Raw genomic sequence first — 27196 nt, 5'->3', positions numbered from 1 at the left:
CTATGGCGACGCCTCGATCTGGTGAAGGATCTATGACGACTCCTCGATCTTCCTCTCCGTCCGGAGCGTGATCGGGACTTTCTCTGCCTTGGTCGATCCACCGGTTCCACAGGAGCGGACGACTTAGGTTCGGCCGGAGCCTTAGGTTTAGGAGTCCCCTTGGGCGGAGTCGGAAACCTAGGCAGTGACGTAGACCTCGGAGGAATCGGAGGCGGTTTGTCTGGCAACCGAGGTACGGGCTGAGGTGGTGGTAACGGAGGAGGAGTAGGGTTCCTCGGCGGGAGACCCCTCGGTAACGGAGGCGGTGGCGTAACCTGCTTCTGTGACGGGGTATAGACTTCGGAGTACACCGAGACCGGTGAACCACCATCTCCACCAGCCTGGGATGATGGGGAACCTCCCATGGCGTCAGGCCTTCCTCCACCTTTCTTCAACGTCGAAGAACGGCGACCGTCGGTCCCCTGACGTTGAGCGTCTTCTCCTCGGCGTCGAACGCCTCCGCCTCGATGGCGATCTTCTGCGCTTCGACGGCGTCCTGCGCCTCAACGGCGATCTGCACCTCGAAGGCGATCTTCTCCGCCTCGACGGCGAAACTCGGCGCCGACCTGTGCCTCGACGGCGATCCAGTCCTCGACGACGAGGACCTCCTCGACGACGATCGTCTCCTTTTCGCCGATGGCGAACGGCGGTGCCGCCTCGACGGCGAGCGCCGACGCCGGGCCTTTCGACGTCGACCACTCGACAACGACGAAACAGTCACCGGAGACTTCGATGGCGGTCTTATAAGGTCCTTCGACCCCGAGCGTCGACGTCCTTTCGCCCCCGACGACGGGGAACAGACCGTAGTCATCTCTCTCAACGCCGAAGTCGGTGCAATCGACCCAGACGGAGAATGGGGACGTTTGCTGGTCTTCCTCCCCCTGAGGAGCCCCCCAGAGTCCTCAGCATGGGCAGATGAAGCCCCTCCAGACCCACCTTGTGCCTTCAGTCTTCTTTCTTCGAGGCCCTGAAGTCTGATCTTCTTTCTGTCCTTCAGGGTCCTGCCAGAGAAGCCTTGACAGATCACACACTCCTCTGGGACATGGGAAGTTGGAAGGCAGAGGATACACGCCTCAAGAGGTTCCGATTTGGCCTTCTTCCTGGAGCACTCCGGGCATTTATCGAATAATGCAGGCATATTCGACAAAAAACAGAGTGCAAGAACCAAGGAGAAAGGCACCAAAGTACTATGAAGCCCTTAACTTTTGAAACAAGCAGTGAAAAATCACCAAAAACCCTTAAAAAGGGAGAGCTCAAAGCTCCAGGGTCCTGCTTGCAGGAGCCCGAAAAAAGAACTGAAAGTAAAAGGGACCTGCAAAGCATTCTGGGATACTGTGAAGTTCTGGAAAGTTCTCTTAAAGCACAGTATCCTGTTTTGAGCCACATAATGGCAGCCTATGGGGCTTGTCTGTCCATGTCTTCCTCTCTACCATTCCAGAGGGTTTTTGCTGCTAAGGCAAGGGAAATCTGGACAGGCTTTGCTGTTTGTGGATTTTTTTGGTGGAATTTCTAGTTGAAGTACTGGACAGTGTAGCCTGGTTATAGGCTGCATTATCTGTCTTTAAATTCTCTCCTAAGTGTCTGTGCAGTTCTGCATTTTTTCGACACTTTAAGAGATTATTTTTGATTGCTCCGGGGTCCACGCACATGGGCGGGACTATTCACTAGATTATGACTATACACAGCGATCCCCTACTACAGAAGCCTGGTTGCCAAGATGACATTACAGATTTCGGACAGAAGGTTGAAAGTGGTCAACTGTCCCCACTCAATCTCCGCACATGAAGGAGGAGCACTGACAGGTCCGGAAGAAAAACCCTCCCCTACTGCTGCAATAGAAGATCATCCCAAAGGGGCAACCTGGTTGGAGAACCGATGGCCATGATCAACAGCTCGGGATACCAAACTCTCGGAGCCCAGTCCGAAGCCACAAGGATGACTTGGGCACGGTCATTCCTAATCTTTTTGAGAACTCTGGGCTGGAGTGGTATGGGCACCCAAAAAGCATGAGAGTAGCCTGAAGGCCATCTGAGATAAAAAGCATCTCTGAGCATGAGCCCCCTTGGAAACTCCAGCGAGTAAAACTACTGACATTGCACGTTCTAGGTGGTGGTGAACATATCTTATTAAGGTTCTCCCCACTGCTGAACGAGACCTTGCAAGAGACTACAGATGCAGATCATCTAGGTATCTTCGGCGGAGTTCATCTACTCTGGCGTTCAAGGATCCCACCTAGTGTTGAACCACCCGGGAAATGCCCTGATGTTCCACCCATGTCCACCCTTGACAAAGGGTCCACGACCCCAACTCGCCCTGTTTGTTTCAGTATCACATGGCGGTGGTGTTGTCCGTTGACACCTGCATCACCCTTCCCTTGACGGAGGGTAGAGAGGCTGTTAACACCATGCGCGCGGCGGCTTTTCCCGTTGCGTGCTGACTTTTTAAAAAACCTGCGTTACATGACGAGCTCAGCTTGTCATGAGCGTACGAGAACCGTAACTCATGACGAGAGCGTCGAAGGGGTTATTGCCAGTCAAATCACTCAGAGCCTAAACAGGTTGATGTGGGGTCTGGATTCCGCCAGAGGCCTCTGATCTCTACCTCTCCCAATTGGCCGCCCAAGCCCAGGAGTGACACATCTGTCACTACTGTTAGATCTGGTTGGGGAAGGGAGAGGGTTCTGCCAATGACACAACTGCAGTTCGTGAACCACCACTGTAGATCTTTTGCAGTGACCTGAGACCTGGACCATGTTGGAGAGATTCCACTGATGCTGCGCCCACTGGAACATCATCGCCCACTGCAGAGCCTGCACATGCCAGCAGGCATGTGTCATAAGCAAGATGTAGGAGGCCATGAGGCCCAGCAACCTCAGATTCATTCTCACTGAAATCCAGGGTAGAGGCTGAAACATTGGTATCACAGCCTGAATATCCTAGACTCACCATTCGGGAGGATAAGCCAGAAACTGCGATGTGTCCAGAACAGCTCAGATGAAAGGGAGTGTCTGGGAAGGGTCAGGTCTGACTCTGGCACGTTGATAGGTAACCCCAGCAGTACAGGAGGTCCTCCATAATCTTGACCTGGGCGACAACTGCCTGGGACAAGCCCGTCTTCAACAGCCAGTCATCAAAATAAGGAAAGACTGGCACCCCTGATCTCCACAGATGAGCTGTAACCATCGCCTTCATCTTAATGAACAGCCTATGGGCGGTGGTAAGGCCAAAGGGAAGCACTGTGAATCGAAAGTGCTCGTGGCCTACCGTGAATGGGCAGGCAGGATGGGATTGTGGAAGTATGCATTCTGCAAGGTCTAACACTACCATCCAGTTACTCTGGTCTAGGGCAGACAGGACTTGAGCGAGCATGAACATTATAATTTCTCCTTTTTTAGGAAGAAACTGAGTGGTTGCAGGTCTAGGATACGACAAAGGCCTCTGCTCTTCTAGGGCACCAGAAAGTAGTGGGAAAAGCAACCACAACCTACTGTTGATGCACCCTCTCTATGGCTCCTCTGGCCAAGAGAGGGGTAGTCATGAAAGGGAGGGAGTAGCCCCCTTTGGACAATCTGGAGAACCCAGAGGTCCGATCCTGTCTCGAGCTGGGTGCCCATGATGGCTAGAGGCCAAACGAAAGAGGTTTGGAGGCTGCGGCTGCCAGGAGAGTGGTGGACTGGCTTGGACCAGGCCCCGAGTAGGACGTCCATGAGTGCTTCATTAAAAGTGAGAAGTAGATTGGAAGCTATAACTCCCAGCTGAAGCATCTCTGTTGAGACATTCGTCTTGACAGGCACAGAGGGCAGCTGAAGGATGCCCTCCTCACCACCATTATAAATGAGGATCACGCCTCTGTCGCCATGTAGGAGGAGAGACAGTCAGTATCGGGGGAAGTGTCCAGTCCACTGATATCCGCCAATCCTCACACCAGTTGTTCTCATTGGGGTCAAAGGGCTGATATTCATGGCCCATAGGAATGAGGCACAGATTCTTGCCTGGATGGAATGCCTCCAGTCGGCGCCGGAGTCTGCGTCACATGACGCCCATCAGGCTCCATGTCAGTCAGGGATAAGAATGGGGGTGACACCGCTGGTGGTTGCCAGCGGCATCAGGGACATCAGGAGTAGGACAGGCGCCAGGGAAGGTGGCTCGATCGGTGCTGGTCCGGATCCGTCCATGGATCCAAGGAACCCGACTGATGCCAGTGGCGATCCTGTTGACAGAAAACCAGTAGGGGACCCTTCCGACCTCGCGGGGCCCGAGGATGCACCAGAGGGAACAGGCCCCCTAAATATAAGGTGCATGGCCTCATAAAACCCACGGAGTTGGGCAGGGGTTGCACCGTGCTCCATGAAAAAGGGGAATGGGGGGTGGGGGGAGCTAGGGAGAGGGGGCATTGAGGCGGCTGAGGTGCAGGCTCAACCATGAAGCAAGGATTTGAATTCCTATGTTTCCTTGTCTCGTTGGATCAATTTGACGGCTGGGGCGAAGTTGAAGACTTCTTCGGCTTCTTGTTTCTCTTCTTTTTGTAGCACTTACCTGAACATCCGAATGACGTTGACTGCCACAATGATTGATGGCTCTGAACAGATTCCGGGACCATCCTTTCAACCGGGATCGAGACCGTGGTGGCGTTGCACGCTGAGCAGCAAGGAGCTTGAGGGACCTTTCAACAAAAGGTGGAAAAAGGTCAGGCAAAAAGTGACTGGGAATAGCTCTTCTCCGGATCTGTGCTGACGGATGCGGAAAGAAAAGGGCTGATGTCAGCGCACTGGGGTGGCACCTACATTGGTGCTGCAAACATCACTTCTGGTATGGACAATACTGACGACACCAAGCGGAGCTGAATGATGCCACCTACCGGCACGCGTGTACTGATCACAAAACAATTTTCAGTCTGACTCCTGGAGATAATTCGAAGGTAAGGAATCTGCAGCTAGATCTCTATCAGATATTGACATTTCACTTTAGAAAATGTTTTTACCTTCAACCCACAGAATGCTGAGCAACAGGCCAATTTCCACATCCGTTATCATATAAAACATCCTCCAGAAGACATTGGTAGCCCCTGCTAGCTAGCCTAAGTACAAGAATGTGTCCACAAAGTAGTTCACATTACTCTGTTTGATCATCTCTCAGAAGCAGCTGTAGGGTATGACTCCTTATTCACCTAGTTTGTCCACTTCCCATCCAATAGCGTTCATCAAACGGAATGGAACTAAGTCCATCCCCCTAATGCTTTCCAGGTTTACAAGGTGACATGCAGAGTGTTTCTAGGATCACTCTTGTTCAAGTTCAAGAATTTGTATAGCGCACTACTCACCCAGAGGGTCTCAAGGCGCTTGGGGAGGGGGTTCATTATTTATCGAATAGCCAGGTTTTAAGTTCTTTTCTGAAGGAGATGTGGTTCTGAGTGAGGCGGAGGTGAGTGGGGAGTGAGCTCCAGGTCTTGGCCGCTAAGTAGGAGAAGGATCTACCTCCCATGGTGGACCTTTGGATAGGCGGGACTGCGGGGAGGCCTTGATTGGAGGACCTTAGTTGGCGGGTGGGTGTATAGAAGGATAGTCGAGTGTTGAGGCATTCGGGACCTAGTTTGTAGAGGGCCTTGTGTGCGTGGGTGAGGAGACGGAATGTTATTCTCTTGTTGACGGCAAGCCAGTGGAGGTCTTTCAGGTGGCCGGTAATGTGATCTTGGCGAGGGATGTCCAAAATGAGTCTTGCTGATGCGTTTTGGATGCGTTGGAGTTTTTTCTGTAGTTTGGCTGTAATTCCGGCGTAGAGGATGTTTCCGTAGTCTAGTCGACTCGTAACCAGTGCGTGGGTGACAGTCTTTCTTGTCTCGGTGGGGATCCAATGGAAGATTTTTTTGAGCATACGAAGTACGTTGAAGCAGGAGGATGAGACGGCGTTGACTTGTCTGGTCATTGAGAGGGAGGAGTCTAGGATGAAGCCTAGGTTACGTGCGTGGTCTGTGGGTATGGGTGCGGAGCCCAGATCCGAAGGCCACCATGAGTCGTCCCAGGCAGAGGGGGATGATCCTAGGATGAGCACTTCCATTTTGTCTGAGTTAAGTTTTAGGCGGCTGTTTTTCATCCATATGGCTACTTCTTTCATGCCTTCGTGAAGGTCTGCTGTGGGTTTCTTCAGGAGGGCGCTGACTTCGGCATGTTTCCAACTTTCTGGGAAGGTAGCAGAGTTGAAGGAGCAGTTGATGACATCACGAAGATGGGGTGCGATGATCGAGTCTGCTTTGTTGTAGATGTGGTGGGGAAATGGGTCGGTTGGCGAGCCAGAGTGGATGGAATTCATTAGGCGGATGGTGTCTTCAGTGGTGATTGGGTTCCAGGCGTTGAGGTAGTTGGAGGGCGGTTTAGGTTCTGAGGGCGGTGGAGAGGATTGTTCGTTGGAACTGTTTTCGAAGCTGTTATGTATGTCAGCAATTTTGTTGTAGAAGAAGGAGGATAATGAGTCGCAGAGGTCTTGGGAGGGAGTGATGTCGTTTGAGGCTGCGGTGGGGTTGGTGAATTCCTTGACGATGTTGAATAATTCCTTGCTGTTATGGGCGTTGTTGTCGAGTCGATTCTTGAATGCTGATTTCTTGGTGGATCTTCAAGATTTACATCTCCATGTATGGGCGCCCCGGGTTTTAGAGCATATTGCATGGCGGGTCAGTTGCAATGTGTAGGAGAGTAGGGTCTGCAATCCTATGATCACCCAGATATTTTGCTTTTGTTTCACTGGTTTACGACTTTCTCTGGCCGTGGGCCTGCCAATCAGACCCACAGCCTAGCTGTTCTCTCACTAAATTGACATGTGTACCTTAGGTGCATTATCCAATTGGTACTGGGCCACCTTATCAGACCCTGTAACTCAGGGCATAGGTGTACCCAGGGCCTACCAGGGGCTGAAGCATGTATTATGCCACCCCTGGATGGCCATCTAAATCTGACACAACTGGCTGCACGACAGCTGGGGCAAGGTGGTGTAATCACCCCTTGCTTTAGATATAGTATACCTATATCTAACCCTAAAAATGGACACACGGATTCCTATCAGTCACTCCTATGGCAGGCCTTGACAATCCTGAAGGCAGAGTGCATGGAATCGTGTGAGATGGTGCTCTGGCATGAGCTGAGCCCGTTTGCAGCTTGCGGAACCAAGTCCTAATAGCTGTTCCATGATAACGCATACCATATACTCTTAAGTGCATTATAATCCTCGCGGTTAAATGCTATCTTTGGTATTGCTTTATCAAAACATGTCGAGTAAGGTGTCATACGAATTGGAATACTAACCCCTCGCCAATTCTGGCGAGGGGGTTAGCATTCCACCCTTCTAGAGGGACATGACATGTATGTAACTGTGAACCCCGGTTAAAGTTAACTGAAGCCTCAGCTCCACAAAATGGATGCTGCCACCACAGACACGAGTCTGACCTCCTGCTGCTGGGAGTCCTTCCAGCGAGGAGAGCTTAGACAAAGGGTTTCCTGTCAGGGGCGGTGCTAGCACCATCCCAGACAGGGTTTTGTGTATCCTGGGTAGGCAGGGCTTTACAGGAAGGTGACTGCAAGTGGCACCCCGGTGCTCACTACGCATCTGCCGGCTAGAACCACTTCCAGGGGCACACCAGTCCCTGGCCTGGGGTAAGTCCTGCATGGGAGAGGGGTGTAACCACCCCCCTTCCTGTTCCCACCCCTAGGGCAGGACCTAGTCGCGTACCCACCCCTTTCTTTAGGATAAAGGCAGGAGCGGGGACCCTTCCAAATTAGATCATCTTTGAATCAAGAAACTACTTTCTACGAAAGGAACTCTCGACTTCTTCTCAAGATTTCTCCCTTGTGGCTAAGGAGTAGTCACCCTGCATCCGCAGGCACCATCTAAGAACTCTGCGGTTTGCTGCACGTCCTTCCTCCGGAATCAGACTGACCAGCTCGACGAGACCCGGCTTCCCTGGCACCTCTGACCTCTACCTACCTCTACAGCTAAGCTGAGAACCGTAGGTGCGACGAGACCTCGAGGGACCGGCCATCATCAGAACTGCACGACTTCTATCCAGCACGACCGCCGAGGGATCCTCTGGTGAGTGCTTTGGGGTCCGAGAAGCCCCGACCCTGAGCAGCTCCAGCACCGAAGTCCAGCCTCCCAGCATCTCCACGATCTGCGTGGGGCCCTTCTGCTTTTTGCTGCTCACCGCGTTGTCTGGCTACTAGCCCGCTGGCTTGTGGCCTTCCCGACGACGATCAACGACGACAACACCGCTGGTCTGGTTGCTCCAGACTGGCCCTTGCTCCCTTCAAAAAGAGGAGCACCCCGGACCCTCCTGGTCCACTCCAAATGCCATTTGAGGTCCACCGCTTGGGCTTGAATTTGCCAAGACTTGTTGCCCCAATCCTGGGTCCAGCGACGTCGACAGCATCAACCATCGTGGGACAGCTCGCACCTCCATCCTGGTCGCCGACAACGCCTCCTGGTCCGTGAGACTGCAGAGCCCAGCGTCGCCCACTCACCTAGTCGAGGTGACTACCATCCGGTGCCCTCCTGGTACCATCTGATCACTGGCTAGTGGTCAAGAACTTGGTCCCCTCTGCTTTCAGGTGTCATCCATCTTCGATCCAGGCTTGGATCACTCGAACTATCTTCACTGGTCGCCTGCCAGCAACTTCTTTCTTCAGGCTCCTGGTTCGTCAACGAGGATTCCCGACGTCTTTACAGACCTATGCAGCTGCAGCCCCTGGGCTAGGTAACTTCGGCATTTCGGTGCCCCAGCATATCCTCACTATCCAAGGGTCCAGATCCACTTTCCTTTTCGATCTACCTAGTCGGGTTCGCCCGAGAACACTAACTTTGCTTTTACTAGCTCCCATAGACTTTGTCCCGCATCCCGCTTGAGAGTGCACACTCTGCACCCGAGTCCCCTAGGCCTCCTACTAGTAATCTGAAGGTTCAGTAACGTAGTCCTAGCGATTCCAAAGCCTATTAGTACAGTACTTACCTGCTAGTAATTTCGCATTCCACTTTCAGAGTACATGGTTTTTCGTGCCCCTCGGGCATTTGTGTAAATTGTGCAACTTAAAGTATTTTCGTAAGAGTTTTGTTGTGTGCTTAGTACCCTGTCCTCATAAAGAGTACAGGGCTGTTGTGATCTAAATAAAAACACTGTTTATTTTCATAACAATTGTGTGGTGTTCAAGGGGTATATGTGATGGTATAACAGCTGGCTTAACACGCCCTCTAGAGTTTAGCCCGAAGACTGCTTGTATCCACGCTACTAGGATAGCTGGTCTGTAAGGTTGACTTACAACCAATCACCATAAGGGTTGTTTGGACTGATACAAAGTGTTCACTAGAATAGTGAACATTATATATCAGGCCAACTTCTCACACAATGGCTCTCATACTGGCTCGAGGGCCGCAACCTGCAAGAAATTGGCTACACACCCAGAACGCTGGTGCAGGGAAAATTGCATGCAAAGCTACATAGTGTGAACTTAATTAACAGCGCAGATTCACCACTATTTTAAGTAGAGTTGCAGTACTGGAAATACGCATTATAGTATACACAACCACGTCCGTCATATTCATCAAATACCCCCTCATGGGGTTACCCAAACATACAGGCATAGTCATGCAGGGTCAGCTAGCAGGGTGGAGGGATAACTACAGTGGGGGCACTGTTCCACAAGAGTGTCCTGCTGCCACACATAGACTTTGTGCATACCAATGGCCTAACAGACACCCTATTTCTGTTACATGCTGGACTAAAGCACTACATAACAAGCATTTACAATGCAATGGTCTCAGCATTATTAAAGGTAGAGCTATCGGCATTGCTCATGACATTTTTTTTTTAAAATCATAAATAAATGGCATTGTCATTTACATTGCCAATATCTTAATCGTTAAATAAATGGCATTGTCATTTACAATGCCAATAGCTTAATCGCTTGCGAATACATGACCTATTGCATTTACACCCACAGAGTCACCCACACAAAGCCACCCACACACACATACAGAGCCACCCACACAGAGCCACCCACACAGAGTCATTCACATAGAGCCACCCACACACACACAGAGCCACCAACACAGAGCCACTCTCACATAGAGCCACCCACACATAGAGTCACCTACACAAAAAGCTATCCACAAGGAGCCCCACACACAGAGCCACCAACACACACACACACACACACACACATACAGACAGAGCCACACACACAGAGCCACTCACACAGAGCCACCCACACACACACACACAGAGCCACCCATACACACACAGAGCCACCCACACACACACAGAGCCACCAACACACATGCAGAGCCACCCACACACACACATAGAGCCACCCACATATAGAGTCTCACCTATAAGTGAGTCTGCTTCTTGGAAAGCGGGGAAGAGGTGACCCTTTGATACCAACTCCAGCAGTTGGTGTCCGTAAGGGGCAAATCCCACATTCCTTTCCATGCACTCACACTTCTAACTGCTCCTAAATGTCTGTGGAGGCCATGCCTGGTGGATGGATGTAGAGGGAAAATGTTGCCTTCCTGGTGGCATTGGCCCCTTTCTGAAATTGATTCCTAGTGGTTCCCAGACACTTAACAGCAGCTGACCTATTCACATGTCTACAGTCTGCAAATATGCGCCCCCTCCTTGCTGAGACAGAAACTGCAACATTTGGGGACAGACACTGTTGCTGAGGGACTGGTGCCAGTGTAGGGAGACAGGCAGACTCTTACTGGTGTAAGGACGGACATGGTGTTGGGGCAGACCTCAGTGGTGAGGATGGGCACTGGAAGTGCGAGACATAAACAAGTGTAGGTGGCGACGGATGTATGGGAGGGACATATATGGGGATAGACACTGGTATGAGGGACAGATACTGGGGGAGGGGTGGACACTAAGCGACAGACACTGGTGAAGTGGAACAGACACTGGCGACAGGAGCCAGACACAAGTGTAGGTGGCGACGGATGTATGGGGAGGGACATGTATGGGCATTAGTACTGGTATGAGGGACAGATACTGGTGTTAGGGCAGATATTGGGGGAGGGGTAGACACTAAGCAGCAGACACTGGTGAAAGGGAACAGACACAAACAGACACTTGTGTAGGTGACGACAGATGTACAGGGAGGAATATGTATGGGGATAGAGACTGGTATGAGGGAAAGATAACTGGTGTTAAGGCAGATATTGGGGAGGGGTGAACACTAAGCGACAGACACTGGTGAAGGGGAACTGACACTGGTGAAGGGGAACTGACAATGGTGAAGGGGAAATGACAATGGTGAAGGGGAACTGACACTGGTGAAGAGGAACTGACACTGGTGAAGGGAAGGAGACAGTGGTAAAAGGGAGCAGACAGTTGTTAAAGGGAGCAGACAGTGGTTAATGGGAAAAGACAGTGGTTCATGGGAAAAGACAGTGGTTAATGGGAAAAGACAGTGGTTAAAGGGAGCAGACAGTGGTTAAAGGGAGCAGACAGTGGTTAAAGGGAGCAGGCAGTGGTTAATGGGAGCAGACAGTGGTTAAAGGGAGCAGACAGTGGTTAAAGGGAGCAGACAGTGGTTAAAGGGAGCAGACAGTGGTTAATGGGAAAAGACAGTGGTTAATGGGAAACGACAGTGGTTAAAGGGAGCAGACAGTGGTTAATGGGAAATGACAGTGGTTAAAGGGAGCAGACAGTGGTTAAAGGGAGCAAACAGTGGTTAAAGGGAGCAGACAGTGGTTAAAGGGAGCAGACATTGGTTAAAGGGAGCAGACAGTGGTTAAAGGGAGCAGACAGTGGTTAAAGGGAACAGACAGTGGTTAAAGGGAACAGACAGTGGTTAGAGGGAGCAGACAGTGGTTAAAGGGAACAGGCAGTGGTTAAAGGGAACAGACGCTGGTGAAGGGGAACAGACGCTGGTGAAGGGGAACAGACGCTGGTGAAGGGGAACAGACGCTGGTGAAGGGGAAGAGACTGCTGCAGAGGGACTGGTACTAGTGTATGGGAACAGGCTGACACCTGTGTGAGGACAGACACTGGTGGTAGGGCAGACATTAGCGGTGAGGGTGGACACTGGTGGCGGTAGACAAATGAGTGCAGGTGGCAAAAGATGTACGGGGAGGGACATGCATAGGGATAGACACTGGTATGAGAGACAGATATTGGGGGAGGGGTGGACACTAAGCAACAAACGCTGGTGAGGGGGAACAGACTGGTGACTGGGGTCCTGTACTGTTTTAGAAAGAGAGAAAGAGAGAAAGAGATGAGCTGTGGGACAGGTGTGGGAGCGAGTGAGATAAGGGAGATCAGACAGGCGACAGGGCTCCCCGGCATACTGAAGGGGTGGGAGACCGTGAGGAGGCGACATGAAGAGCGGAGGGTGCGCGGGAGAGAGAAGGGAAAGGAGATTGAAGAGAAAAGAGGGAAGGCCAGGAAAGAGTGGAAATTTATTTTATTTTTATTTCTTTCGATTTATATAGCGCGTTATAACCCAGGGGTCTCTAAGCGCTTGTCCGGTAAACACCGCAGAAATCCTGAAAAGACCCTTGCCAGAAAATTATAGCCCACCCCAGGCCTTCTGGAAAAGAACAGTCTTCAACCTCTTCCGAAAGGACAGCAAGTTAGGTTCCTTACGCAAATCCGCCGAAAGACTATTCCAGACTGCTGGGAGGGTATTCGAGATGGCACGGCCGCCCACTGTCGCTAATCTGAAATGTGGTTGTGTAAGAAGGGTTGCCTCAGCAGATCTTAGCACCCTACCCGGTTTGTATGGAATCAGGCGGGTCTTAATGTATCTTGGCGCCTTACCATAGAGAGATTTTTGTGCAATACATAACCCTTTGAAGAGCACCCTCTGCCTTACTGGGAGCCAATGTAGCTCACGCATAAGTGGGGACACATGCGTGCTCCTGGGTTTCTTATGAATGAGCCTGGCGGCATCATTCATCACCATCTGAAGTTTGTCCAGGAGTTTTTGGGGTAATCCTAGATAAAGCGAGTTGCCGTAGTCCAGTCTTGCTAGAATCATTGCGGAAACCGCCCGTCTCAAGGTGGAATAGGACAGTAGTGGCGCAATTTTTCTAAGTTGACGGAGCAGGCCAACACAAGTTCCTACCACCGTGGTGACTTGTTTCCGCATGGAAAGTTTATCATCCACATGGATGCCTAGGCTTTTTACCGCCACTGCCGGCTCCGGGGCGGTCCAAGTTCCCTAGGCCAGAAACCGTCATGCCATGGATTGCCAGCGATGGTGATAGGTAAAACCTCCGTCTTGTCCGGGTTAATTTTTAAGGAGTTCAGCGACATCCAATTAGCTGTGTGCTTAAGAATGGTTTGCAGATTTGCTGACGCCCCAGGAGCATTATCCATTTGGATAATGATTTGGGTGTCGTCAGCATAGTTGTATACCTGACAATCCATTTGATTCAGGAGTCCATCAATGGTTGGAGATATATATTGAATAACAGGGGCGACAAAGCCGACCCCTGTGGCACTCCACAGGAAATTGATGTTGCAGTAGAGAGCAATTCTCCCAGCTGAACTCTTTGTGTTCTCCCTTGTAGGAAAGAGGCAAACCAGGCGTGGGCTGTGCCCTGGATGTCGAAATCCCTCATCCGCGACAGAAGTTGTTTGTGACAAACGGTGTCAAACGCCGCGGAGAGGTCTAACAGCACCAGGGCACCAGGTATCTTCTTATCTGCCCTATTCCGAAGCTCATCCATGATAGACAGCATGACCAGTTCCGTGCTGTGATTTGCACGGAACCCCGATTGATTTGGTTCCAACAGACCGTTCCTTTCTAGATGGTCAGAAAGATAGGCCAGAACATGCTGTTCCAGCACTTTGGCCAGGAAAGGGATCTGGGAAATGGGCAGGGGTGGGGAAATCATATCGCCCGACGCCCGAACCATGTTGATTTTTAACATGGGCAAGAAGATGTAATGTTTATTTTGCCCGACGGACATGCAGACTATAAATCGCGTACATGATACAGGCTGTGGACACTCTGAGGCTCACAGCCAATCGGAAAGGCTGGCGGGGAGCTGCAGACGTTTTTGAGGCCTCTGATTGGTTAGCAGCCCAAGACTGGGCTCTAGCCAGTGATTGGCTGGGGGACTGAAACTTCAGTCTCAATAAGCGGAGGTTGCAGCAATCGGGTGTCTTGCTTCCTCAAGATCAATGGGGTGGACGTGCAGAACCCTGCAGAAGCGGTCTCCATTTTAACAGAAGAGGATTGCACAAATATCTTGCCGATGGTGGTGTGACCTGGAACTGGGGTGAGGAGGCAGGGGGGCATTCATGTTGCAAGGCTAATGCCAAGTGAGCTCGCGGCATCAGGGGCGTAGGAATACAGTTAACTTTATCCTTGTTGCTCGCGAAGGAAAGAGGCAATGCAAACATCCTGCTGAGAGCTCAGTGGATTGCAGTCAAAATAACAGCATGACGGGACCGCCCAGTTAAGATTCCACAAGAGAAAACCGAGCGCTAACTTGGGGTTTGGTGCGGACTGATTTTTAAGTGGAGCTCACCAATGCAGCAATGCATATTATACTACATGTGGCGTTAAAGAATTGTACTGGGGGGTAATTACATTTAAAATTCCCGCCCTCAGTATAACCAAAGGATAGCATTAGAGCAAACGAGCAAAATGTTTGTTTTACCCTGCATTGCCTTTGAAAGCAGGTGGATTTTAAAAGTGGCGGGCGGATGTATGATTTGTTTTAATTTTCTTTATAAGAGTGCAACAGAAGCTGCTATCCGTTCCTGCAAAGTGCCTGATCGAAGTCGTCTACTTTTTGCCGGTGAACAGTGACCTGCTGTGTGCTGTTATGTAAAGACAAAGAGATGTTGAAATTCCAGTGTCCCGAATCCGTCATTACCGCAGACACTCATTCATTGGTGGTCTAGAGTTTGCGCCTCACATTGCACACAATGTGACATGAGTTAACAGTATTAGTCTGATTCTCTCTCTTTAGTCTTATTTTTCTCTCTTTAGTCTTATTTTTCTCTCATGCGCCCATGTTTCACGCTCTCTTTCCTGCTATTTTTCGGGAGCGTGTGCCCGTGTAACAACATAGTTAAATAACTGCTTGGTTTGTGAGTGCTTCATGCAGCCATATGCTGCAAGCGCCTCGGCCCGGTCTCTTTCCCCCCAAAGCCCCTCCTAAGATGTTTCTCGCACCTCATTACTTGCACTTTAACTGTATGGGTCAAACCACATCAGTTCAATCAGAGGACGCCTGGCACCCTCCCTCTTTGGCACATGACATGTTGCGAGTTCGGGGCACACATTGTCTGCTTTCTTCCAGGAAGCCACACATAAAAGCATTTCCCACTAGTGCTCTAACGTCAGATGCAACTATTGTGTGTATTTACAAGCCACGACGGAACTGGTGGAATTTATAGAATTGAAAATCGGCCAATTACCCCCAACACTCACCTGGCACATAATTTCCTGCATGTTGGCTGCACAGGAGGCATGCAGAGTTTGGAAGAGACACCCCAGCACTCTGTAGTAGCGTGTCCATGAGCTCCCAGTCACGAATCGTATCGCAGCAGCCGAATTCCGGTACTTTATCATGTTGATATTTACTCCTTTCACTCTTGTAACCTGCGCTCCTTAGTTCTATACTGCTCTAAAACGACCCCTCTCTCGCTCCCTACTGCTCAGACTGTTTATGTCATAAACTAACTGAAAAATATCAACAAGAACTGCACATGAGTTCACAATCCACTAATGCCCGACTAACTACTAGTCCTTGCATTCTCTTCACAGACTCCACGCACAAAATTCGGTTTTTGCTTAAGTACCTCCAGTTAGGGTGTTCTTGCTGTTATAAAAATTTTCTCTGTAATCCTTCCTGTTGCTCCAGGGAGTTAAGTTAGACTATATCAACTACTGAACATGCAATAAAGATACCAACAACTCCACACTTCCTTGCAATAATACACGCTCACATGTAGTAAGTCTCTCTGTGTCTCACTCTCGCTCTCTCTGTCTCTCTCTCTCTGTGTCTCTCTACATCAAACCTTCAAACTAGCATACTGGCTGTAGAGCCTTACGCAGGCACTTTGCAAACAGATCACCAAAGAAAAACTCAGCCTGCTGATCTAACCCACTGGGATCGAAGCAGAGGTGATGCAGGTGTCTCTTTACCTTGTATGTGGTAGCAGGTTCAAAAGCCAACCAAACTACCATACTCGTATCTATCTATGGCACGTAGGTTACAAACATATCACTGCAGCAAACTTTTGACCTCCTTAACAGTTCTTCTATCGGTAATGGAGGCTGTATTCAGAAAGTGTCACAGTTTGCCTGTGATATGATCAGATTTTCTCAAGATCTATTTAGGCAAAGAGCCCACAATTCTTGGTTATGTTAGAGGTACATGAAGAATGTGTAGACTGTTCTACCCCCTATTAACGCCTCTGACCACATGCACGGGCCAAAATCCCTCTTGATGTCTGAACTTGCCCTCCACATTCTTTTTTATTTGGACTGCAGAAATTTTTTGCGTTTCTCAGGGTCAAAACCCAGATTGATACTGGTTCAGTGTCACTACTAGGTGGCATTAAATCCTACAAGACAGGCCCCACGGATACAGAGCTGTTTCATTGAATGTGAGCAGAACTTGCCCCTTCCACCTCCGGTGACCAGAACCTCTTTCAGCAGAGACCCAGTGTGCAGGCATCTCACAGCTCAGCCTCTACCCCAGATAGTCAAGGGCTGACCCAGATCTTTGATAGTTTCATGTTTTCTCTGGTAGAGTTCAGTGGCCTCCAAGACGGCTGCAGCAAACCTTGCACAGCCACCAGTGCATAGGGATGCATGTGTAGTCTGCACATGTGGGTGCCTGTGTCTAGGATGGTCTGTCAGAGATTCTTGCCTGTTGTACTAAATGTTCATGGTCAGGTCGGTGCATAAACTAATCGAGGTTTCATAATGTCTCATACTGCATTTCTCACTGATCAACATAGTTTTCATTTCAATTAAAGCTATCCAGTATTATACACGTAGTTACCTGGAGGTGAAAGACCACAAAAGGTAAAAAAATATTTCGTTTTTTTAGCCACTGCTTTGACCCTGCCCCCAGACTCACTCCAGCCTTGCACACTGTGCCTGCTACCACCACTGCACTCACACTGCCCTCTGAATACAGTATTCAGGTCTTGCTGCATGGGTGTGACATGAAATGTTGAGTGATTGCAGTTACTCACTAGTCCCTGTCACAGTGATGCTCAGCTCTCCACTTCTAGATTTACTGTCTTTTCTTAACACTCCTTCCCTGTGAAACTAATGCTTGCTTTTCAGCTGCGTGACTGCTACATGTCCTATACATCTGAAGGAGACAAACTCTAACATCCATTGCTGACCTGCAGCTCTTCAGGTTAGGGAAGCTTACTCTGCTGAAGCCATTACTAATTGCAATAGACAACCCTGTACAGCTACTGCCAGTGCTGCATATGGTCTTTGTGTGGGAGAAGAATGTGGAGATGTAGCAGTGAGTGCACAATAATATAATCACATCACACCTGCCTCTTGTGTATTGGATACTGTCTCAGTGAACCAGAGCGCATCTGCAACCTGATTTTGCTGCCCCATGAACCATTCGTAGCCTCTGCCAAGAAGTGCAGTTATTCTCATCCACACGTTTATCAGCGCATCACATCTGAGGATTTTTTTTAAGTTGGACAGCTATGAGATAGCTCTATAATGGAGAACACCCTTCTGTCCTACAGGTTCATTTTTCGACAGTCTGGACTGTACCAAAAACATTTCAAGAAATGCAGTCTGCCCTCTGCCTTTAGGTACTATTTCTCTACATATGAAAATGGGTTACGTGCAAAATAGTTGATAATTGGGTGCAGCGCACACTGACATATCTGTACACATGCTGTACAGTCAGCCAGAACAACAGTTGCATTTAAGAGTGCATGACCATGCACTGCATAATTGGACTTTCCCTTGAAATATATATTGCACAGTATGTTGCACGGATTGCAGTGCGGGGTCTCTCTGTGCAGACCTACCATAGTGATTTATGGAGTAGGTGGGACAAGCAGCTACCTTCCCAGGACAAGTAGATTTTTGTAACGTTTTGTCCTCTGGCCAAGTAGATTTTTGAAAAATTTCCACACCCCTGAATGGGCCTAAAATTTTTTAGGCATTTCACATCTGCCCCAGTCTTTTTTAGCAGAGGGATCAACCTTGCCTCCTTAAAGGCAGTAGGAACCTTGCCTAGTGCTAAGGATGAGTTCAAAAGAGTCAGAACCTCCTCTTCTATTCCTGGCATCGCCAGTTTGAATACATCAGGGGGACAAGGGTCAGCCTGGGAGCCAGACTTAACTCTCCCAATAAGCAGGGACAGTTCCTCTTTCGTGATAGGGGGAAGAAAGTCCAGAGGTCTGTCCACCAGCTTCTTAGCCAACGTAGTCAGCATGCATGGGAGTACAGGCAATTTCTGAAATAAGATCTTTAATTTTGCTAGTGAAGAAGTTCTGAAATCTCAGACAGTCCTCTAAAGTGAACTCCGGCCTTTGTTCTTTTACTTTCTTGAGTTCATTTAGGACTGGAAAGATTTCTTTTTGAGGATCTGTAGCTGTAGTGATCCTTTCCTCATAAAAGTCCGCCTTCCTAGCTATTATTGCCCGTTTATAGTTCGCTAATTCTAGCATGTAGAGACTTCTCGCCTTAGTATCGTAGGTTCTACGCCAAGCTCTCTCCGTCTTGCGTAAAGCTCTCTTTTTCTCCCTTAAAGAGTCATTGTACCAAGGGGACCTCCGGCCTCTCTTTACTAGATTGACCCTGCGTGCTGGCGCCACATAGTCGACCGCCCTTCGAAGTCTCTCATCTAAATTACTGCAGAGAGCATCAGGATTCTCATCTTGACGATTCTGAGATGAGTTCGCTAAGAGATGTGCCACCATTTTGTCTCCATTGATGTTCTTCCACTTCCTCACCAGCCTCTGGCCTTCTGCCGGTTTCGTTTTATGTAAGTTCATCAGGAGATCTCCCTTCAATAGGTGGTGATCCGACCAGACGCACGGTCGTGAGATCGTCGCTCCCTGTACCAGAATTGACGTCCATACCAAATCAAGCGTGTGACCTTTCACATGTGTCGGTCCCCTTACTTGTTGGGTTAAACCTAACGAGGATAATGCCTCATCAATGTGGCCAGCCTGCCCTTCTCTTGGGGTAGTTTCCCAATGATAATTGAAGTCTCCCAGGATGACCAATTATCAAACCTCGAGCGCATATCCTGCACAAGTTTCAAGAATAGTTCCGGGAACTCCGGCATGGCCCAAGGAGGACGGTAAACTACCAGGACCGTTAAGCAATCTGTCCCCAGTCTAAGTTTAACACCCAGAACCTCCGCCCCGCCTATATCTTCGGCCAAGATTGTTTCTCCACGCATACGATCAGCAAAGAAGAGTGCCAACCCTCCACCTCTTTTCTCTCCCGCTCTATTGCAATGTAGGACCGAGAAACCTGCTGGTGAGGCAGCCACAAGATCCGGTAGCGAGGAATCCTCCAGCCACGTCTCCGTGATCCCCAACACATCAAATTCCCCGTCCTCCAGCAATGAGAACACCTCTCCACTATGTTTTTGGAGAGAGCGGGTGTTTAACAACCCATAATGCACAACCCCCGCTTTATAGGCATGAGGCCAGCCAAGACCTTTCTCCTGAGCCTTCCAAAGTCCTACCTGTCGAAGCGCCGCCTCGCTCCCCTCCTCAAGGGGTGTGCGCAGCAAGTTGATTTCCAGCAGCTCACCTCTGTCATATATAATGCGCGAACCAGGGGTTCTGGCCCCGGGTCCCGTCTGGGCCTGGATGGGCATAGATGGGCTCGCCTCTGGCGTGCCCACGGCGCGCGTACGCTGCGCGCACGCTGCGCGCGTACGCTGCGCGTTAGCATATGGCAGGTTTAAATGGCCTCTTGTGTGCCTATCACGTCAGCCAGCAGCTAGCCTGCTAACCAAGACGTCTGCCGCAGCCGGCACTACCTCACCCAAGATGTCCCCCTCGCAGATAGAAGCAGCTAAAGGCCCGCTGTAACAGCGGTGAGTGGAAAGAAGAGTGAGCGGAGAAAACACGAGCGAGAGGAAGAGACACGGATAAAGGAAGCAAGAATCAGGGGATTAGCGCGAGTGCGCAGAGTAATGAGACACGGAGAAGGGATTTGTGCTAGCTCTGAGTGGGATCAGCGCAAATAATGGGGGCAGCAGGAGGGGGCGGAGACAGGCGACAGGGCCCACCCGCAAAAACATCGCATTCTGGATGCAGTGATTGTCCCCAACCCCTATATTCAAGCCATGTCGGGAGAAGGGGGGCTTCTTACCTTCATGTACACACGCACAAAGCAGGAGGGTGTCTATGGCCAGACCGTGCCAGCGACGGGACCAGCTCCAGTGAGATCCACGCAGAAAGGCTGTTAGGGCCGGACCAGAATCAGCCAAATGACAGGCTCACCTCTGAAAGGCTGGTATGGTTGGACCAGAATCCATCACTTGTCAGACGCATCTCTGAAAGGCTGGTAGAGAGGGAGCAAAATCAGTCGCATATGAGGCTCACGTAAAAGGCCGGTTGGGCTGGACCAGAATCAGTCTTATGTCAGACTCATCTGTGAAAGGCTGGGAGGGTTGGAGAATAATTGGTCACGTGACGAGTACCTGCTGCCCATAGGGCGGTGGTAGAACTATTCACATGTCAGGCTTGCTTGTGAATGATCATGAAGGATTTGCTAATGTTATGTTAGTCCTGACTGACAGGCTGGTAAGGGCTGGAGCAGAATCATGTGGCAGAATACGTCTTGTAACGCTTGGCTCCGAAAGGCACGAAGGGCTGGGACAGAATCAGTCAGATACCGCGCTCGCCTCGGAGCACTCAGATAGACGCGTTTGGGTCCAACGTGTGTGGGGCAGGCTTGACTCTAAATGCAGTAGGGCTGGGGTAGAGCGAAGCACAAAGTTGCCATGCCCCTGAGCTACCTACAAGACACTCCACCTCTTCGAGGGTGGTGGGGTGGGGGGCAGTTGTGGTCTCCCAAGTGTTGCTCCTGAGCAGAGCCATGGTGTGTCAGAGGCAGGCAGGGGTGCATTGTGCTGAGACAAGCGGTGCCAGAGGCACGAGACACGGGCCTAGGTATCAATAGTGCAGCAAGAGCAGTTGCACCAAGGTCGACTGGTCTGAGAGGCACACAGCACTCCAGTTTCTCTTGTTTTTACAAAGTAGTCTGCAGAGAGGTGCTCACTTTTCGTGCTTGCATTGGGACCCACTGCACCTTTGCTGAGTCACGAGGAGAGACCCTCTGCCAAATGAGACGGCGACGAAGGGGGCCTGTGTTGATGCAGGAGATGCTGTCTCCTGTGAGTCCGCTGTGTGCTTAGGAAGCAGGGGGCAAATTTCACAGCGTAGGTGAAAAGTCACCAAAAGTAACAAAGTAGCATTCAGCGCTGCACTATTCCATGGTGCAATAGTGTGTGCCCGGTCCTATGCAGCCTCAAAGTGCACTCGTAAACAGGAAGAGAGCGAAGTGCCCCATCCATGTGGACAGGGTGCGATCCGCTCTCGCGCTTTCACGCAACGGAACAGAACACCTCGGTTGCTGCGGTAAGTTAAATAACAGTACATTTTCCCTGAGGTGTCTTGAAACGAGATGAGCTCTGCGTGGGGGATGGAAAGGCCTCGGAGCTCCTACATTGAGGCGGCTCCTGTCCCCCTTGTGATAAGCTAGCAGGGTCACCCGGAAGGATGCGGGCTCTCTGGGGTTACTGGTACTTCGGGGGCACAGAGAGTAGGCGTGAGCTCCAGACTTCTGAAGTAAGCTGGGGTTCAGGGGACCCCATTCCCCCGACAACTGAGGGCGGCAGGAGAAGGGGCTCTTCTGCAACCACAGAAGAATTGAAGGCAGAATTAAAAGATGGAGCGCAAGAAATAGCACGGGAGGTGAGCAAGAGAAGGGGCAGAACAGAGAGGGGAGGAGGGTTAAAAGGAAGGCTGAACTGCACAGGGAAAGAAAATGAGTATGAAAGGAGGGACCGGCACCCCACCACAAAGCAGCCGGGTCGCAGGGACAGGGGGGCTGCTGGGGGCCATTGCAGGGGAAACTCACCGCCTCTCCAGTCAAAGGGCACAGTACGTTCCCGCAATCCCCAGGCACCAGTCACAGGAGCTCCTCCCCTCCGACTTGGGGACTCCCCGAAGCAGTTTCCGCATTGCGATGCCTCCCATGCAATCCAGGGCAAAGGCGACAGTCCGGCATCGGTGGGTTCAGTCGCGGAGATCGTCGGACAGCACTAAAGGCGGGGCGTAACACCGGCACTCACGACCCTCACCAGCAGGGAGCCTGGGGCCTCGGTGACCTAAAACCTCCGGGAGGACACAACGGGAACGAGGACACGGACAGCAGGAGGGGGGCGGGAACAAAGACACAGACAGCGGGAGGGGGGCGGGATACAACGGGAACGAGGACACAGACAGCGGGAGGGGGGCGGGAACAAAGACACGAACAGCGGGAGGGGGCAGGAACGAGGACAGCGGGAGCGGGCGACTTCATCTTAACGAGCAGCAAAATGGCTGCCACAAACGTCCGAAAATGTCGGATTCGGGGGCGTGTTTTTGGCGTTCTGAGTGACGGATGACGTCACAGTCGAAAGAACGCAAAAAAACACACCCCGAATCCAAAAGAGACGGGGCTTGAACTGAGTGATGCCCCTCTCATCCAATGGCTGGCCTCCGTTTAGGGAGCCAGCCAATGGAAGAGAGAGGCGGGTTCAAGACCCATACTCAAATCATTAAATCTCCCACCGGAGACTGCGCAAGCGCAGCCTTCGGTCCTCGACCTAAAAAGGATGTGGGCCCCGGACAGGCAGGAACCGCTAACGAATGAGTTAGTCAATATGCGTCACTTAATGGGTAATGGAAGGCACTTAACGAAATGGCTGTATGCAGGTATCAGAGAAACACAGACCTCCCGATTGGGGCTTTACGGACCAAGTGGGATGCCGACATGGAAACAGCACTTGCTGACAGAGAGTGGAATACACTTCGAGCCTACCCAAATGCAGTATCACGCAATGCACGATTTAAATTTATCCAATATATGATCACACAGAGGGCATACCCGACACCTCATATGCTACTCAGGATGTTCCCTGCAGTTGCGTCAAACTGCACCAGATGTGTAGAAGAAGATGCAGGGTTTGTACATATGATATGGGCGTGTCCAGTGCTAGCACACTACTGGGCACAGATAGCGCAGATACTAACAGATGTGGTTGGGGGAAGGACTTGGAATTCAGCAAAGGGCAGCATATAAGTGCTATATCCACACCCGAAGGGATACAAGGTACAGGCGCGCTTTCCGACTTAGCGCTACTACTAGCGAAAAGACACATCACTAGAAGGTGGAAGGCAGCGAGGCCACCAAAAATAGAGCCATGGAAGGAGGAAGTAGCGAAATGGAGCTTAGCCGAAAGCGCCGCAATACGTAAGGAGGAACAGTGGGGGCAGAGGAAAATACCAATTGCAATGGCATGGGATATGCTGCCCGAGTCCTTTAAAGCATGGGATGGGACAACTCAGGTTGCAGTTGATCAAGTAAATGACATGCCATAGGCACCGATGCTGGGCAATTATACTGCTACCAAACACCAATGGGCAGATATCACACGATTCAGGGCCACAAGAATTAGAAGTACATGTACCATGTATACTATGGCCTCAAAATATGATGTTGTACAAAGAAATGTGTAGCTTGATAATGTTTTTCTCACCACAAATGCAATGGATGACTACTCTGTATGCTAGAGAAGACAATGATTGTGATGCCCAGTTAGTTAGTTGCGGGATGGGTGGGTGGGATCCAGGGTTGTTGGATTGAGACCAAGCGCAATATGTGCCGCCTGTTATAATTATTAAATACGGTTAACACACGGATTTAAAAACATGCTAAGTAGATGTGATAGGCTGAGTAAATATAAGCACCGTATCTAGGAGATGGTGACTATACGATACAATGATGACCGGAACAATTGCAAATGATAACAGCAAAGGTACGCTAATGTATTGGAACGGGTGCCAATTGTACAAATATACTCTTCTGTAAAAACTCAATAAAGTTTATTTAAAAAAAAAAAAGATTTACATCATCACAATCTCGTTCACAACAACAACTTGTTCTACAACAGCTATGTACAACAACACTCCATTCTGCCTATGAATTAATAGTCAAAGACCTATGCCAAACCCTAGATATCTTTTGCTTGAATGGTGAGGAGTATAAAAAAAATTACCACATTTCATGTTATTAGTCCACCTGCAAATAATGCAGTTTACAAAAATAATCTTGGGATTTCACTAACAAGCAATGGGTTTAGATGACATATAATCCCCTTCTACAGTCACATTATTTATGTGCAGTGGTATGCCACTTTATATATTGCTTCAAAGAGGTCTATGCACAATCGTTCATTTTTCAGTAAAGTGCAGGTATGTTCCCAATGCAAATCAATGCATCGGACTGAGCTCATTCAAACTACAGGCGCCACCGTTGATGAGTGCATATTTTACGAAGTTATGCTAAGCTATGCTATAGTGGCAGGTCAAAGTAGGTAACATTATATCAGTGACAGCAAGAGAAACAGACAACAAATGAGTGTGCTAAATGTGAAATCACAGAATGGGGAGACATGAGAAATCGTGGCGCCAAGAACCATAAGTCAGAGAAACCAGCAGTGAAGCGATGCTTCTCACAGTAAAGGTGTGGCTTACCGATTGTAGTGGTAGGCCCTACAAATCATACCCAGTGGTGTAAATACAAGTCATTAATGTGGAGCATTGTGTTAGCCATTGGGGTAGGGCTACTAAAAACATGAAGTATGTATTTCGGGTACCCAGTGTCGGTAAAATAAATTAGAAGGATGAGAAACCTAAATTATTTTTCAATGTTTCTACTGTATCCAATAGCACTATGGTGTAGGGTGTTGTACACCGAATATGTGTACTATCACCCCATCCTGGAAACTGTATGAAAATGAAGCCCAAAATATTATTTTCTCTTGAGTGTTTTAACAAATATTACCTTAAATATAAATACTATTACTTTAATTATGAAGTGCTACAAATAACTGAACTGCTCAGTAATGCGAGCATCTTACATTTGAAATAAAGGCATCTTTTCCGGAGGGAATGAAAGTGCTGTGTCCAAAAACTTGCAGGCTGCCAGGTACAGGTCGAGGCCACTCTGCTGTATGTCACAAAGGAGAGAGCCACTGCTTTCTGCAGCTGTGATTTTTTGCTTGTTGGCTTTACTGTTGTTCCTATAAAATACATGATGCAGAAAACAATATTAATCATAGCTAGAACGTACTCAAACTTGCTGCATAGGACATTTGCCCCCAAACCTGGATACAAAGATGTATGCATGCTCGCAATATGACAAAATCATTTTCATAAAATGTGATCTCTAGACCAATATATGGCTTCCCACCATTAGACGATCCAGGGCCTGATGAATTAAAGGGACTTCATCTTCACTATGCATGCGTTGCACCAACTGGAAGGATGTGTGGAGTGAAAGCCCACATCAAATCAGAAAGCTTTAAATGAACACTGCGAGTGGCAAATGTAATGTATCACAATATTAAAACTGATTCCACCCGATTTGCAAGGAAACTGGAGCGGCAAACAGGTGGCTACTCCCTTGACTTGAAACCTGTAAAGAGATGTGTGGATACTTTCTGATGACACAGTCAGTCGAATATTCTTTATTCGATAAAATTAATATCATAAAAGACAAGGTACAATTATACAAAAAGTTACAATCTAACAAATTTCAGTACAGTACATTTTTTCCATCAATGTTAAAAAATACAATACATATTAAAAAGAGAAATTTCTAATATTAAAAGTTTTAAAAAAAGAAAATATATACCATTTAAAAACTCTCAGTACTACTGCCTTGGTAAAATGGAATACGTATTTACACAAGAGAAACATTACTCAAAACAGCTTTGGATCTGCGGAAGGCTGATGGTATTTTTCCTTATGCGAGTGGCTGCCGTCAAAAAACTGGCCACACAGAACATAATATAAGGGTTACCCAATTGCATTAGGTATATTAGAGCGGGCCTCACCTGAATAAAGCCCGCCTTCTTCAGGAGTGGTAACAAATATTTCCGTCTACATACTTCATAGTGAGTGCAAAACATGACAAAATGGAGTGTGTCTTGTAATGAGAAGCAATCACAAGTGCAGGGGTCCGCCTTGTCAGGTGCGCACCAAGTGCGGAATACTCCTAAGGAGTAATGAATCAGGTTTAGGCGGAATCTTGTCAGAAGAAATCTGTGGTGTCGATTATTCACCACTATTAAATATGGTTCCGGTCCTGGGCAGCTAACCAGTCCATAATTTTGTCTAACAAGAGGCTTTCTCAGCTCCGTCTCCTCCCGATCTAATTTAAAAAGGTCCTCTAGGGCCTTTTTTGTTGGCAAAATATCCTTTTTGGTTATTAATTCGGGAGAATAGAACATGTCTGAGCGACCTATTTTTTGCAGACCATTTTTGATATAATTCAGCCATACAATTTTATCAGCCCTCTCTAGATGAAGGCAGTCTTTAATAATGGAGTGGTTTAAAGTAATTTCTTTATTAAGCCAGATTTTTAGCCAATACAGAAGGGGTGCTATTTGGATATGGTCTGAGATATATCCGATCCCCACTTCCGTGTGTGTTGTAAATGTGGGCGTAGACTGGGGGACTGAAAGAAGCCCCCTCAGAAATTTATTTTCTACCAGTTGTATTTTTTTGGGTACGGTGCAACCCCATATTTGGCATCCATAGGAGGCCACTGCCAAGCATTTAGCTTTGTAGACCTTAATGATGGCTTCAACCGGTCTGCCTCCCAGTTTTTTAGCAAAGCTCATAAGGCCCGAAACACTTCTACAAAAAAGCATACTACGACTTGTATTTTGATGACACATGGGGTTTCAAGCTTTGAAAAGTTTCCAACAGGTGGTAAACGTTTGCCCAGAAGAAGGTGTTCATCAGGACCCGTTTTTAACATGTGACTGGCAGGTGTAGGCATAAGAGAATGCAAACAGAGGTCACACAGAGAGTGCAGGCTGCTCCCTTTGTTCCATTCGCAAAGTGCTTCTTTTTTGTC

General features: G+C 49.2%; 1 protein-coding gene across 3 annotated transcripts in view; it reads right to left on the bottom strand.

The window, feature by feature from the left end:
• DOP1B (DOP1 leucine zipper like protein B) overlaps positions 1-27196 on the bottom strand; it is an 870802-nt gene that overhangs the window by 21452 nt on the left and 822154 nt on the right. For all 3 annotated transcript variants that reach the window (XM_086935393.1, XM_086935394.1, XM_086935395.1), the window contains exon 35: positions 25191-25352. In XM_086935393.1, coding sequence (XP_086791519.1) covers positions 25191-25352 — 162 coding nt within the window. The remainder of the gene's footprint in view (positions 1-25190; positions 25353-27196) is intronic.

The sequence above is a fragment of the Lissotriton vulgaris genome, chromosome 8, assembly GCF_964263255.1.
Source record: "Lissotriton vulgaris chromosome 8, aLisVul1.2, whole genome shotgun sequence".
NCBI lineage: Eukaryota > Metazoa > Chordata > Amphibia > Caudata > Salamandridae > Lissotriton > Lissotriton vulgaris.
The sequence above is the reverse complement of the archived record's forward strand: the minus strand, read 5'-3'. Positions and strand labels throughout refer to the sequence as shown.